Here is a 15,942-nt window from a genome sequence, read left to right as displayed (position 1 = left end):
AAGAGCCTGTTCTTATTCATAATTTTTAACTGGGATGTATTCATAGCTAATTTTATATAAATATTTTTGGATTTAAATAGAATATATTTATTATTATATTATAATATTTTTTTATTGAAAATAATTAAAATAAGAAATGTATTATTTATCATGTTGAATTAAAATAATGATTCATGTCCGTGAAATGAATTAAAATACGAAATGAATTATTCATCGTGTCAAATTTGGATGTATTCATATCTATATTATATTATTTTTTGAAATTATTTTGAAATGAATTAAAATACGAAAGACCTATTTATCACAGACGACCAGGTTTTCGTTATTATGAATATTCTGAATATTGGGTAGACCAAGACGTAGATGGGAAGATAATATTAGAATGGACCTTAACGAATTGGGGTACGAAGGTCACAAATGGAGAGATCTTGCTCAGGGACGGGAACAGTGGCGGGATTTGGTATTTGCGGCAATGAGCTTTCGAGTTCCTAACGCCTAATAATAATAATAATAATAAGAGCTATTCATCATGCCGAAATGAGATGTATTCATGAATTCAAATAAATTCGAAAAATCAGAAGCGCGAATTCGAAAATGTCAAAATAAATTAATTTCTATTTTAATTTATTGTTTACTGAGATTTTTTCTTTTATTCAATAATATACAATAACAATATATTACAATAACAGTATTATGCTTTATCTTAAATAGATCAATTTAAATCAAATCAAATTACCTTGAAATGACTGCAGCACAGACTTCTGGACAGTAGCATCAACGCTTGCAATGATTCATAAATGTTATCTGAAGTGAAAATAAATAACAAAAGAATTGCAAACATGCTGCAGGCGTTGCAAATAAATTTTCTCAGAATTATGAGATTTGTCGCGAACGAAACTATACATTTATACGCGTTTGCTCTACCGGATTTGAATCTTGACAAAGGTTTGTTTGACATTGACGCGCTTATGCATTTACTTACGCATTGTGATTCTTACTATCCTATGCAGTATTCGGTAAATAGTGAATAAGTTAGCACAAAATGATTTAAATGCTTTAAAATTTCGTACATCAATCCTATCCTTTGTGAAAGTAAAACCTTCTAAAAAATTTTTTAAATAAAAAAATAAATTATAACTTATAATATAAATAATTATTATTATATTTTATCAAGAGTGGCTTTTTCAAGAATGGCAGAATCTTCACTCTTTTGGAGTGAGATTTATTCCAAAAATTTGAGAGAGAGAGAGAGAGAGAGAGAGAGAGAGAGAGAGAAAGAGAGAGAATATAGATTAAAGAAGGGTATCAATTTTCGAGAGTTTCGCGATCACTCGGGGATCGTTTTATTTCTATATTTTCTTATGTATTTTTCTTCGTAGAAACTAAAAATAATCATTATAATAACGCCATTATAATAACTTAAGAAAAAATTGGTACATTGAAATAAAGTGAATAAAATCCTTATTCACATAGTTATAAAATCACTGTCAGTTATGCCTCATTGATTTAAAAATTAATTTTAAAATGGATTAAATGCGAGTAATAGTGCACTACAAAACGTTAATTAGATTATATTTTTCATTAAGACATTTGTTACAAAAAAAATGAATAATCTTATGAAAAATATGAAAACTTGAAAATACAATAATAAATTATTGCTTTCCAACTAATCCTCTTTATGAATCATTTTGTATTTTTAAATTCGATTTATATCGATTAATATATTGATAATTGGCAACGAAAAAGTTCTCTTATTTAAAAAATAATGATAAATGATGATGAGAAATGAAATACTCTCTTTCTTTTTATTCGATCTTCAGACCTAGAAATAAAATGAATGGTCACAAAACCTTCGAAACCTTTGATATCCTCCTTTATAAAATACTAATTTCTTCCTGTTATTTTATTTTTCCATTGAATATCTTTTGCATTTTATTTAAATATAAGTGATATATTTCATTTAGAGATTACAATTTCTAATTCACATACGTTTATATTTTTATTCCTAAATTACAAAAAGATATAAATATATTTAATTATGATATTTAAATAATTTATCTATCTCAATTCAAAGTAAAAGGTACGTCCAATGGAATGATTTTATGAAATTTCAGAGAAGACTTGACAATGGCCTTGACATTATTGAAAATGATTTATGATTATTGAAAATGATCTATGAGTCATTCTCTAATAGACATACATGTTTTGAAATACAGTAAGACATACAAATTTACGAGTTTAATATATGTAGTAAAGAGGAAAAAAATTTTTAATTATTTTTTATAATACAAATTAAATCAGTTATGCTATGTGTACTAATTAACATTTAACGCACATTAAATATTTTATATTCTTTGTTACTCCATTTTACACTTGGTACTTTTTATTATCTTTCTTGCATTTTATTTTGAAACAAATATATGTAAAAGATATATTTTTTAAGCATTAAAATTGCAATTATCAAAATATAAGCTTATAATATGTTAATATTAAATATAATAATGTAAAATAAAATTGTAATTATGTTAAAAATTTCTTTAATGCATATATTATATTATGCATACAATATAAAATATTATTAATTTTAATCAAAATAAGAAAATAATTAGATATGTATGCAATCTAAAAATTTTGCAAATGAAATGGATTTGTTCGAAACAAAAAAGCCACAAATAAATTTGATATCAATTTGATATCACAGCTTTAATCTCACAGAAGTAAAATGATGATATAAAATACATTTTTATATAAGACATATTTACATATAGCGTAAAAAGACATATAAAAGTTGAAACATGATCAGTGTTGAAATTTTCGTTACTAAATCTTTGAGATAAAAGAAGTCTATGTTGTTCTGTATGGACTCTAAAGTCTATAATAAAAATTAAAGTTTGAGAATACTTCAATTAAAAAGCTCTTTTCTGATACTTAAGTGCCAGGCTATTGAACGGCGGTCTAGCTTTCAGAATTCCGAGATCAATGGCGTGTCCGGTGAGAGGACAGCTTTGGCATCGTTTACGTCTGTAATTGGTATTGCAGGTACTTTTTTCTTGTCGCACTATATATCTGGGAAAGTAATGAACGCGTTTCCTTTGCGTTGTTGCGCATGACGGCATCGTCACCACTAAATCCTGTCTGTGAATTTTGCCTACCGGCTCCGGAAATAATCGCTCGTTCAGCAGATATTGTTGCAAAGATCCCGACAATCTGGATGATGTTAAAGTGTGGCTTGAGCCATGAGTTTCAAAATAGTTTTGTTCTCTGAACTTTTTCAAGTTCTCTACTTCCTGATCCATGGAATCATCGACTGCAAGATCATCGCAGTGCCTTAAACACCGTTCGCAATATTCCAATAAATCACTCTCTGCACGTTTATCACTGCGCAGCTTCGCAGTTTTCCTCTCCAGTTCACTTTTACAGTAACAAGAACAATCTTGCTTATATAATCGCGCTGTTCGTTTACCTTGCATCGGTGATTTTGACGCGGGTCTTTCGCTTGACTCTGGTATATGTCTCCTGGATCTGATAGTCTTTCGTAATGTTGACTTTGACAACTTTCGCGGAGACACTTGAGTTCTTTTACTTGAAGCGGAGGTGATATCGTCGGACTCGTTTTGTTCGCTCGCCAATGAATTTGCAGGCGCTGTTGGCGATTTTTGCTTCTCAATGTATTTACTCGACAATGCCGTTCTTTCATCAGTGACGGTATTCTGCATCCTCGCATTTGTCATAAATCGATGGTAACTGGATGATCGTGGACACAAAGAGTTTCCCTTATCTGCAGTGTATAACTTACAGATCTTGCTTTGCACATTGCGAAGAAATTGAGATCTGGGCTCGTAGTCGATTTTTTGAACTCTTCGAAGCGTCTCGCAGCTGATCGGCGAAGTTGATGCCACTTTGTCGCCAATTTTTCTGACAGGTTTGATTTCTAGATCATTTTGGCAGTGGCAGGGCAATGCTGGATTATGCCGAATTCTCGATGATTTTGCATGCTTCTTAATCGCCTCGGAACAATAACAACCCTTTACTGGTTTTCTAGGCACAACTTTCAGGCGTTGATCTTGGGGTTTCTTAGATGTTAATGTAAGTTTTCTAGACGCTAACATATTGGGGATTAGTACAATTTTTTGCACGTTTTTTGGATTGATGTAAAAGTACTCCAGACATAAAACAACAGATAAATCGTTGCGTAATTTTTATAAATTGATATTCTTTCCTGTGTAATAATTGTTATGATTCTTGCAATTGCGGCAATTTATCAAAGATCTCAAATCAACTCTGTTAATCTGTAAAGAGATAATAAAAATTAAGTTAATTTAATAAGAAAAAGATTTACAGATCTGTTCTTTTCAGTTAAACAGTCCATTTTTCTCTTTTTCTTTTGATATTGAAAAGAAAAAAAAAGTAAGAGAAGAAGTCTGTGTGCAAGAAATTTAGCTAAAAAACAATTCTAATATTTCTATTTATATGCAACATATACTTACAGATTTGTAAACATAACTTGTTCACTTTAGCATCCTTCTAAAATCTTCATCAATGGGTCCTAATAATATTCTTTTCTTGCATAATTTTTTTAGGTTTTAGCGTCTCTGCTGCTTAGAACTTAAGGCATATTATCATTAACATGATAATGCAAAATTGGATCATTTTAATTGTATAAGATATCATCATTACAATAATACAATTTACACATTAATTAAAAATAAATTAAATATAAACAAAATGATATTATAATAATCCAGAATATGTTGATAATTCAAGCTATAAATTAAAATAAGTTTAAATATATAATATTGCAGCATTATAAATAACGTAACAGTAAAAATTTAATTATAAATATTTATTTTTCATATATATCACATAATCGTTTGTGTATGATTTTTTAACCTATCTTTTTTTACTTTATTTAACATTTATTCGCAATCTTTAGCTGCAATTTTTGCACGAAACTCATCAACGGTAAAAACTTATTAAAATTGTTATGTTGTCTCTATCAACTTTTGTTTTCAACAACGTACTTTATGCTCCAAGAAAACTTTAACGTCTTCAACACATACCAACCAATACCAACCCATGAAATTGTCATCAATGTGAAGTTTGACGAGAGTCTAGTGTAAACAAAAAGGGACGCTCCAGGCTAGCCAAATTTCGAAAGATATATTCTTCTTGCTTTCGAGCACTCAGCTTGAGAAATCAATTATAATTCATCAGAAAAAAGTTACGTTTTATCGAAATTGCGATATAAAATTGCTTACTATTAAAATTTGTTTAAGCGCCGACAATTTATCTCATGCTACTTACGGTAAAGAGAAATTTCATTCGTTCGCCATCCGCGGCAACTTCATGGCGCTTTGCAACAGTGGCGAGTGCGCGCGTGTCGCCATGTTGATCATTCGATCATTGAATCATATGGACGCCATCCGCGAATGTGTTTCGCGGCTTTGAACATAGTTAATTTTAACTAGGTAAGGCATTGCGTTGATGTATCGTACAACGACATTATAGATAATATCCTAACTCGTAGCCGTGCTGCGCGAGATTTGGCTGATCTAATCCAATCTCGTTGCTCCACGCGGTCAGGTTATCCATTTATAGGTTAGGAACGCTACATTTCGAGTATATTCTTTGCACAGGTTATTACGCGTTATGGATTTACCCGGGTACGGAACATCGCGCGATCTTAAATGTCCTCTAACGTTACCACAATTCTCCGAGCTGCGTTCAATGCCGACTGCCGCAGCCGCTGCGATCGCCGCCATCGCCGCGGCTGATAGTCGTAGCATGCAATCGCAGGAGGTGCAAACCACTGTCCAAGCGGTCACGTCTCCGCAAGAGACTTCGGTGAGTTTTCTTCTGCCTTTTTTGTTTGCACTGCATTTCCTCTTTCTCATTAATTTTGGTTTGACATTAAAATTTTTTTGAATTCTCTTTCTCATAGACAAGTACACTCAGCAAATACCTTGCGACACCTTTACCTGGCTGGCAGGATTCTTTGATTCAATTGTGCGAGAAGCAAGTGCTTAACCAGATAATTAATGTCCCTAATTATAGTCAAAATAACGTGACACTCGGTGCACAATCGAATAGTTTTAGTTTTATTAATAGTCTATACTTACCTTCCACATCGCAGGCAGATAATGTAACTGTAAAGCAAGGGATAGATATCCAGCCTAAAGAGGAGAAAAATTCAGATAAGGTGAGATATTCTTTGAATATTGTTAATTTTTTAAATTATTTCTACATTACTCATAGATGTATTTATTTGTTTCTGTTGTAGGAATCTGAAATTATGTTAAAGCAACACCAAACAGCAGCAGCTATGGCTGAATATTTACAGAAATTACCATCTGAATTTTCTCTGCGAGAAGCGTTTGAACTATGTGCAGAACAAGCAAAAAAGGAGAAGATACGGGAAGAGAAAGTAGAGCACGTGCAGAATAATATTTTAAATATACCAAATATCAGAAACATTTATCTACAAAATGGCAACAATTTTGCAAATTCGGATCAAATGACAGTGACTGTTAATCCGAATGATCTGAATCTGCAAAATGAAGAAATTGAAAACAATTTGCGAAATGTCTTAAAAGTCGAGCAGCAAGTACAAACCGATTTGCCAAAAATCGAGAAAAAATCGAAATTTCGAGCAAAAATCAGCGACATTAAAATCAGCGTTAACTTCGATGGATCTCCGCTTTACTGTTGTCCGGAGTGCAATGTAGGGTTTTCAGACAAGGTGGACATCGAACAACATATACAGGCTCATCTTCAGGTACATACATATATATTTTATTATCTTTGGAGACTAGATAGCTAAGAAAACATGTATTAAATAAAAAGTTTTGGTTTATTTCAGGAACGAAAATACCAATGCAAAGAATGTGGTGCCATGTTGAAAAGAAAGGAGCATCTTGATCAGCACATGCGAGGTCATTCGAACGAACGACCTTTTAAATGTGAGGTATGCCATAAGGCGTTCAAGAGAAATGAACATTTAACAAGACATAGCGTCATCCATTCCGGCAATAAGGATTTTCCATGCACCATGTGCCAGAAAGCGTTTTCGCGCAAGGACCATTTAAATAAGCACTTTCAAACGCATTTTGGCATTCGTAAGAATAAAAAGGAGGATTCTTATTATACCGATCAAAAAGATACAAGAGTATTTGATAACAGTACCGATATCGCGGCAACGCCTAAGCAGGAGGTGAGTTATATTTTAAAAGATGGTTCCTTAATAAAGCAGGAAACCGCTCTTTTACAGCACCTTCAGAGTATTCAAAAAAATCCGAATTTATTGTACACGTTTGCTACTCTTAAAGAACAAGTGATGAAAGATGTAAATCTGTCCGAACAGGCTCACAGCAGTAATATGAATGAAAATACAAGGTATTTAATGCCATCTTAGTTGTAGGTAAAATCCATGTATGTTCCAAAGCAATATATGATTAATGATGCTGGAGCCGTAGGTAATTCCAATTTTTGAATTCATATTTTGTCATTGAAACAACTATGACTATTTCAGATTTATAGTTTAATTTTAATACGACGAGAAATGTTTTGACATTGAATTAAAAGCATACATAGTAAAAAATGCGAATCATAAAATAAAAATATCATATAGTCCAGCTCCTCTATTCTAAAATCATCGGGACCGAGCATTTTCTCTATTCTACAATTTCTTCTTACAGTCAGTCCTCATTTTTAGAAGATATTGCACAATCTGTTTTTTGCTTGATGCTGATTGATGCATATAATACAAGCATAATGAAGCAATACAAAAGGAGAAATTCAGTTTAGAGGAGATAGCTAACTTAGAGTAGAGGAAAACTTAGAATAGAGGAGTTCTGTGTATTATACATCAATCTCACGTCTTTAATGCGTTAAAACGTCGAAATAATTATGTGCTAAGCTATGAGATAAGCTGTGATTACCTGAATTTATCATCTTTGTCTTTCCATTGTCATCTTTTCACAATTTTTCTTCATTTTCTTCATTTCATATCATTTTTATTTTTCAAAAATTGTCTTTTACAGTTTCAAGAAAATATTGATTTAAAGATACGAGAAGCTTTTTTCGATAAAATTTTGTTTCAAGTAAAAATTTCTTTTTTAAACTCAGTAATCACAACATACTCAACATGTGAGCGAGCGCATATTGTAGTTTTTTTCTTAAATTAAATTTCGAAAGAATGAATATGACTAGTATATTAACTATATTACTCTAATCGCCTTAACTCTTGGAATTTTAGAGATATAGGATGTATTTTAAAATTTATTCCAAGATTTTTCTTGCGTCCTATATAAAATGAATCTTTTAAAACGTAAATAAAAAATTGATAAGAAGAATTAATAAGTAAGGGAAGGCCAATTTATGTAATTGTACGTTTGTCTGCCTTACTTAAGTTAGCTATAGGAAATATTAGTTATTGTCAACAATTCTAGTCCGTGTCGTAATTTTTAATTTTAATGCCTACTTGCATTAAGCAAAGACTTATTTTGGACATTTGGACTGTTTCGCGACTAACTAAAACGCACTAAACCTTCGTAAATAATGAAATATAAGAATACTTTTGAAAGATATTGTTAAAATATTGAAGCGAAAGTAAATTTGCCGATTTGTGAATAAAAAGGTGTCTCTTGAGAGAAGAATTGCTATCGAATAATTATTCTGTGGTTCAGGTATTTGGAAGCTTCTCGCTCTTTATCATACGTACTATTTTTGTTGTATCTACAATATTTTTATTGTATTAATTCGGAAAACAAATAAGCCAAATATATGGCGAAATGATAATGGCATAATATTACGAATTTAGTCAATTTCTGACAATTGAACTGATATATTAACCCTTTCATACCTCTGAGACATATATGTTCCATCAACGAAAAAAAGTATAATTTTAAACAAGTAATCTTATCGACTTTTACCTTGATTTGTTTTAAAGAAGAAAGTTTAGGCTACATGTAAAAAAATCAGACACTTTGAAATGTGATGTTTTTAATAAAATATATTTAAAACTTTGCAAAAAATCGAATTTTTTGGATAGTGAAGAATAACCTTTTATATCGAAAGATCATAGAATTGGTGCTAATTATAAAGTCTTATTTAAATATGATTACAATTTTATTATGATAAATATTGTAATAGTTTATATAATTTTTGTTGTTGTTTATGTAATCCCACATTCATCACATTCGAAAAATTTTTATCGTTCTAAATATATTTTAAGTTGAATCGTGTATGTTACGATATGTATTTAAAAAAATCCAAGCTCGTATTTTAAATATACCGATATTTCAGCTTTTCATGACCGTTATCTTGAATCCTATTTTGAATTTAAAAATTTACTTTAATAGTAAATTTGAAATCAGTATCCGAAGGTACGGAAGATAGCAGAAATTTAAAATTTGTTACGAACATTGAGGTACTGTTAATGATAAACGGAAATAGTAAAGGATATAATGCCAAAAATTTTGTTAAAAAGTTGTACACATTATTGTCAGGTAGAACACAATTGTGGCAAAATATTACGATAAATGTCGAGGTGCACTTGTTTAGAATAATTTGACCAAAAATATCCGAGAAATATCAATATTTTAACCCAATAGATGTTTTGAATAATATTTATAGATTTATGTTGATATAATTCAGAAATATGTTCCAAACGAATATTATAGTTTTTGTGATTTTCTTGATGACAAAATGTGCTAACATATGTTAAATGACATTTCTTCGAATAACTTTCATTGATTTGTTAATATAATTTTTCATCCGGATTTGTCATTTCTTAATTTTTTTCCTAAGTAAATCGTTCATCATTCCATTCTGTCATCTCATATTCTTGAAGATTTATATGGTCTCAAAAAGATGTCACTGGTTGATGAAGTATAACAAATGTTTATCTGTTTGATAAAATTTTATATATTAATTTCCAATTTCTTTTGTAGAATTTATTATTTACATGGATAATTTCGAGAAACGCTATTTTTTTACATTATGTTTCACCTTGTTAGTATTTACTCAAAAATGAAATTTAAAAAAATATAAATATTGAAATTGAAAAAAAAAATATAAGTTTGGGACTATTTAAAAAAATTAAGTGACGAAAGTTAAATTGATTGAATTTTGTATATCAGAAGATCAGCGTTTTATATTTGGCATTATTTTTAAGATACCTGTCTATTCGACACTTCAATTTTAGTTTGTATGTATATTAGAGCGAGAAATTGTTGAAAAACTTCCATGTGCTGTATATTTACATTCATAGTTATCTAATGTTTTCTTATATATTTGCAACATGTGCAACTGTATGTATGCGTTAGTATATGAATTAGAAGACGGTACTAAAAACACATACCGTACTCTGATATCACGTAATACAACCAAAGACTTCATACATATACGCGTATGTCAAATAGCAGTATTCTAGGTCATTCGCGCTGGGGTCTTTTTTTTTTAATTCTTTATAAGTCACCTTAATAGTATAATTATTGAGAGAATAAAGGATCTTTGCATAAAGAAGAAGCAATGAGACATCTTTTTCGAGATGGTTTTCGTGATGATATTTCTCAATTTTTCTCATTGAGATTAAGGAGATAAGGTAATAGAACTTTTTAAACAGTGAATGTACATTTATAGGACTCGTGTTTAAGCACTGTTTTGGACAGTGGATGTGCGTTTACAAGACTTTATGCATTTATCCCGTAAGAGAATTGTTATTGTATAGTGATAACGAAAAAAAGATAGCTAAAAAAGTAATATGTATTTTTTAGATTGAAATATTTTTGAATAAAATGTATGTAATGTAAAAGATTGCAAACTGTTTCTTTATACTTCTCATGAGTCATTTTATACTTTGTCAAGTGTGTGCAGTCTGCGGTCGAACGCTGTAGAAAATAGCATTATGTTATGTAGTCTTACGCAACGTCATACAACGAAATGACCGTCTGTGACACTAACGCGGAAATATTAATACGTTGAACTTTATATCGTCTAGAGAACGAACTCTTTGTATTCGGAGCTCTAACAGGATGGTATAGTATTTCATATTTGTATAATATAAGCATCCTTTATTTCACTCGGATAATACGGGAATTAGCAAAGCGTTAAAAGCATCATTATTTAATCTCGTGTAATTTTATTTATTTGATAACGTAAATTTTATTTATTTTATATTTTTTTTTACAGCGGAATACAGCAGCGCAATGTGACAGCAGTACAAAGGTATAAAATTATTCGATATTTGTGCTGTCTTCACTCTCTTTATGCTCCTCTTTCTTTTTTCCTTTATGTTATATATGATACTAAACGTAATAATACGTATAATATTAAACTGATATTAAATTTTCATTTAATATTTACTCGTACTCTTGACGTGGCTTTAATATTAAATGTAACATTTTTCTGTATTTAAATTTTTATATTGGATAAATTAATTTTTATATTGGATAAATTAAAATTGCATACACTTGAACTTAATATGCACGCGAAAGAAAAATGCCATTATGAGCCAACACAGATTATTTATATGACAAACGTATATTATTTAAACAAATATAAATATACGTTTCAGTCCTTTTTTTAGGTCATCCTCAGTACATATAAATTGACAATTGTTCGAACGAAAAATTAATTATCAAATTTTATGAATAGTATCTAATAATCGATTAAAAACTACTCAAGAATCGCAAATTTAATTAGAAAAGTCAAGAGATTTACGAGATAATAATTATCAGATGGATAAAAATTCATTTCGTGAGGCACATGCGATTACAAAATCGGTATATAGTCATTGTTTGTATCGAATAAATTAATTTATCATGAATTAAATTATTTTATTGGATGTGCAAATTTATAAATGGATTAACGTATGGTGTCTGATCTAACGTATTTTATTTTACTTTTTATCGGTTTATCATTGTGTCAGCTTTTCGTTTCCACAAGCAGCGCTCGATAATTTACTGTAAATGCTGTAAGTAAGCCCGAAAAGAGTTCCAAGCCACTCAAGCAGATGACGACCTACCGTCGTCGGAAGGGTCGTTCCTGGTGTCACGCTTTCCACTTCATTTTTCTTATCCAGCTCTTCGTCTTGCAGTTCCAGTTGTTCCAAAGGTTGAATGTCATTGAACCAATCGTCGTCAGGTAGTATTTTAGCTTCATTAGAACTTTTTTTATTGGAGGTCGTGGAGCTTACATTATTTTCATTTGTTTTTATTTCGATGGATGAATCTTTCTTGAGATTACTCGAAGTCGCCTTGCTGTCACGACTTTTTGGTACCGACAGTAACTTTATCTGATCCAGGAAGGTATTGTTGGGATACTTGAGATTTGTATTTGAGTTATTTGCTTTTAACGTGTCAGTCCATATTAGTCTCAAAGTTTGCAAATTAGGATCCGATGCGTTCTTCGCTAGGATTTTTTCTACGTTGCTGGTGTTATCGGGTTGATGGAAAACAAAATTGTATGTTGTGCGTAATTTTTCCCAAAATTTATCTAACGATTTCGTGGTATCATTAAATTGTTTGTGATATGCCGTCAATCCTTCCACTGGAAATAGCTTCGTTATTTGTGGCTTTGATTGCACTCTCGTGGCGAAGAGCTGCGAGATACGTTAAAAGATACGGGAGTTTATGATTTCATATATATAGACACAAGCATTTTTTTTTAATTTAAATATATTTAAATATAATTTATAACAAAAATTACAAAATCTTTCTGTCTTTATTTTAATCAGAGTAATTTAATCAGAATAAATTTATTTATTAGAGATTACTAGGTTTCTCTAAAAAATTAGTCAGAAATATTATTCAACAGTCGGGTGAATCTTCTTTATAAAATGAGTTTTATCGGATGTGATGTGGTAATATACTGCGGGCAGGTGATACAATACATAATCGTGCATTGCAATACGTTCACTCACTGAATCTATCAGTGTGTGCGGTAGTTTCATTTTCATGAAAATTATAAGTTAGCAATCGTGATTGCAACTGGCGATTTCTATGCTCTGATTAAGAATAAATACTATTTACTGCAAAAAAACCTGTCACTATGAAACGGAAATAATTATTAAGTTTTTCGCGTGTACGATATTCTTTCCGGTATTATTTGGAAGTTCATTTGATAAAATATTCCGTAACAGAAAGTGATCAAAAGGTTCAACTTGGCTTTCACGCTAAGCATAAATTCTATGTAAAATTTGATTTAATGAAATCAGCAAAAGTTTAATATTTTATTAAAATCGATCGTAAAAAGGTTCTTTGAAAAACTTTAGTTAGTATAAATTTTAGCGGATGTATTGATAGTAAAAAACCATAAATTCACAATCTTATGAAAAGAGCGACTTATAGATAAAATTGATTAGAAATGAAAAGATGGTTCAATTTAAATGTATAATAAATTGTAAAAATTGCAGTAGAATTAACATCATTTATATAACAATTTATATAATAAACATGATAATATTCTGATAACCATTTCCGGAAGCTATTTCATAAATCTTTATAAAATTTTTATCAGAAAGTCTATTAGCAGGAAGAATGTAATATTTTTATATTTAATATTAAAAATTAGAAATTAATATTTTATTAAATATAATTTATTTATTAAAGAGAATTTAATGTTTTATTTAAAATTAAAAGAGCTTTCTATTAGCGTTCACAAAAAATTTTATTATTTCGACGAATGTATAATAAATTGGAATTAATCAATTTTTTAAATTAAGGTACTTACGCAAAAAAGACAGTATCCCAAGAGCTTCATATTTCAAAAAATATTTTTCGATATGACTTCCTTGCACAGTCCGGACGATTGACTGAAGGCCTCCTTCGATTTCAAAACCTTTTTATACTTACAATGCAAGAGCGTAAACGTGCATCACGATTGATTGGCTTTCGTGGCTTGTGTGTCCATTGTCTTTCGCCTGCGCCTCTGCGAGCCATCGGCATAGAGTTGCCCAATGGAATTGATAGTCGCGGCACGCATGGTTGCTTCGCGGCCAAATCGGCTCGGCTTGTCCGAGCGATTTACGATATAGCTCCCCGATTTTTATGGCAGGTCAAGGTATTGCCACAAGCACGTCATCGCTTCATCATATTGAAATTCGTATAGTGCGAAAATTGATGGATTGCATCTCGTATTAATCCATGTGCATGAACGCAAACGATGAAATGACTACATATATTCGATAGCTTTTTTAGCGGATAAAATCGCATATATCACATCTTTTCGTAAAATGCCAAGCGCAGGAGGGCACATAGGGAGGAAATAAAATTTCGAAAAATGTTACTGCTTTTGCCTCTGATGATATCAGAATGCTTGATTTATTTAACAAAACGGGCACATTTGTGGATAATAGAATATACATGAGAGTAAAATATATGTGTATTGTATATATTTATGTAGTATAAATTTACAATAAGAATCCTAAAGGGCAAGTTTTACTCTTATCATTGGCGATTATGTTACAATCACGTACAAATTATTTGAATTCCTTTGTACAAAATTGCAGACTAGTTATATCTATCTTGATAAAAAAGCTGATCTTGTATTTTTTTTATATTTATATTTGAACACTCAGATGTAAGATATAAAGGAAGAAAAAATTACCTGTCTTTCTAAAAAAAGTCTTTCAAATTTTTATGGAATTTGTTTATTCACTAATTTGCCGACAATAAAATCTTTGTGGTTTGATTGACTGTGGCTGGTGAACATTAAAATGTAAAATATGAATCACGCGATCGTGTGAGACACGAAGTAATATCTTTGCTTACGAGTTCGTTCGATCATTACGTATCGATTCGGTAATACATAAAGAGAGGACAATAAGGGAGATTATTGAAGATGATGGTTTTAATTAAAGCAAAAAAGGGAGGAGGAAAAATAGTAGCAGAGTGTGCTAAAGTGGATTGTTAAAATTTTTACGCGTCTACGTTAGCTTAATGAAAGGGGCTGATACGCGAGAGAGATCAGTAGCACTCGGGAATAAATCGCGAAAGATTTAATAGTTGAGTCGAGTTTTACGAGGCAAATGACGGTAATGGAAAGATAAAAAGGATTTATTACACAGACGAGCAATTACAGTACTTAGTTACTACAAATGTGCATAAGAATAATTTCGATCTTTTTCACGATAAATTTCCCAATCGATCGCAAGTAACTAGAAGCGAAAACTTGGTGAAAAGTTATTATAGATATAGCAAATAGTAAGACAGTACAATCTTTTTAAGGTGCAGAACTGCTTCTTGTTCGCATACCTTAAATTATTTATTAATTTTATGCGCGATAATCGTGCAATCCTTCTTGAAATATTGAAGATAGTTTATTATATTTCGTAAATATAGAAATTGTATCATTTATATCATCAATCTAATCCAGAAAAGACCGATGTTTCAATATGGATTGCATGATATTTAAATTACTGCGATACATGAATCGTAAATCGCAACTTGTCATTTAGCAAGTTAAATTTTGTAAAATTTTGGAATTAACATTAGTAAGAGAGATAATCGAAGCGTGTAACATCTAATAAGAAAAGTGTTAAAAAGATGAAAATTGCAGCTTAAGTTCCTATAGACATAGAATCTAGAGTCGTGGATTTCGAAAATTGACAACAAAAGGATTTTATAATTATAGAGCGAGAATAGATGTATCGAAATAATATATACATGTATGTGTAGTATATTGATTGTCGAGTAAAAATAAATTTCCTAATTAACTATTAATGCCTCGATTGAGCATCACAAGAACTTTTGGTCGCCATATCGAGTGTGGAGATTCGTCACATCTAAATCGTTTGATATAGTTATCTATCTAGTTTAAAGTGTGTACTTAATCTGCATAAAGTGTGTATACGCTATATTTAATTACAGAGAGATTTAGAAACATAGTGCACGTCTAATACCGGGTACAAAATATTCTGTGCAATCTGTGATAAAGAATATA

General features: G+C 30.6%; 3 protein-coding genes across 5 annotated transcripts in view; 1 reads left to right on the top strand and 2 right to left on the bottom strand.

The window, feature by feature from the left end:
* Nucleotides 1-2,793: 2,793 nt before the first annotated feature.
* Nucleotides 2,794-5,188, bottom strand: LOC108752472. Of its 3 annotated transcripts, none has more exons than XM_018493306.1 (3): nucleotides 5,022-5,188; nucleotides 4,488-4,605; nucleotides 2,794-4,289 (listed from the first exon to the last, which is right to left on the bottom strand). In XM_018493306.1, exon 3 carries the CDS (start codon nucleotides 4,107-4,109, stop codon nucleotides 2,907-2,909), a length of 1,203 nt encoding a protein of 400 aa, XP_018348808.1. In that variant the 5' UTR covers nucleotides 4,110-4,289; nucleotides 4,488-4,605; nucleotides 5,022-5,188; the 3' UTR covers nucleotides 2,794-2,906. The 3 variants fall into 3 exon arrangements, with proteins under 3 accessions (XP_018348808.1, XP_018348809.1, XP_018348810.1); XM_018493307.1 differs by having other exon boundaries at nucleotides 5,075-5,187; XM_018493308.1 differs by having other exon boundaries at nucleotides 5,061-5,075.
* Nucleotides 5,189-5,409: 221 nt separating this feature from the next.
* On the top strand, nucleotides 5,410-7,864 carry LOC108752506 (zinc finger protein 480-like). The gene is made up of 5 exons (XM_018493352.1): nucleotides 5,410-5,468; nucleotides 5,637-5,844; nucleotides 5,942-6,199; nucleotides 6,281-6,775; nucleotides 6,860-7,864. The coding sequence occupies exons 2-5, from the start codon at nucleotides 5,650-5,652 to the stop codon at nucleotides 7,409-7,411; spliced, it is 1,500 nt and encodes a 499-aa protein (XP_018348854.1). The 5' UTR covers nucleotides 5,410-5,468; nucleotides 5,637-5,649; the 3' UTR covers nucleotides 7,412-7,864.
* Nucleotides 7,865-11,839: 3,975 nt separating this feature from the next.
* The window catches only part of LOC108752589 (probable serine/threonine-protein kinase mkcB), a 75,684-nt gene continuing 71,581 nt past the window's right edge, over nucleotides 11,840-15,942 (bottom strand). The window contains 2 exon segments of the mRNA XM_018493515.1: nucleotides 11,840-12,601; nucleotides 13,732-13,813. Of these exon segments, the coding sequence (XP_018349017.1) occupies nucleotides 11,918-12,601; nucleotides 13,732-13,813 (766 nt within the window). The 3' untranslated portion in view covers nucleotides 11,840-11,917.

Source organism: Trachymyrmex septentrionalis, unplaced genomic scaffold (assembly GCF_001594115.1).
Source record: "Trachymyrmex septentrionalis isolate Tsep2-gDNA-1 unplaced genomic scaffold, Tsep1.0 scaffold60, whole genome shotgun sequence".
Classification (NCBI taxonomy): domain Eukaryota; kingdom Metazoa; phylum Arthropoda; class Insecta; order Hymenoptera; family Formicidae; genus Trachymyrmex; species Trachymyrmex septentrionalis.
This window is presented reverse-complemented; position numbering and strand designations above follow the sequence as displayed.

Excerpts from the sequence above, each read along its gene's own strand:
- LOC108752506 (XM_018493352.1), top strand. The coding sequence starts at position 5,650 with ATGGATTTACCCGGGTACGGAACATCGCGCGATCTTAAATGTCCTCTA. Across the intron at positions 6,200-6,280 it reads AGGAGAAAAATTCAGATAAG|GAATCTGAAATTATGTTAAA; the intron begins GTGAGATATTCT and ends TTTCTGTTGTAG. Across the intron at positions 6,776-6,859 it reads ATATACAGGCTCATCTTCAG|GAACGAAAATACCAATGCAA; the intron begins GTACATACATAT and ends GGTTTATTTCAG.
- LOC108752472 (XM_018493306.1), bottom strand. The coding sequence starts at position 4,109 with ATGTTAGCGTCTAGAAAACTTACATTAACATCTAAGAAACCCCAAGAT.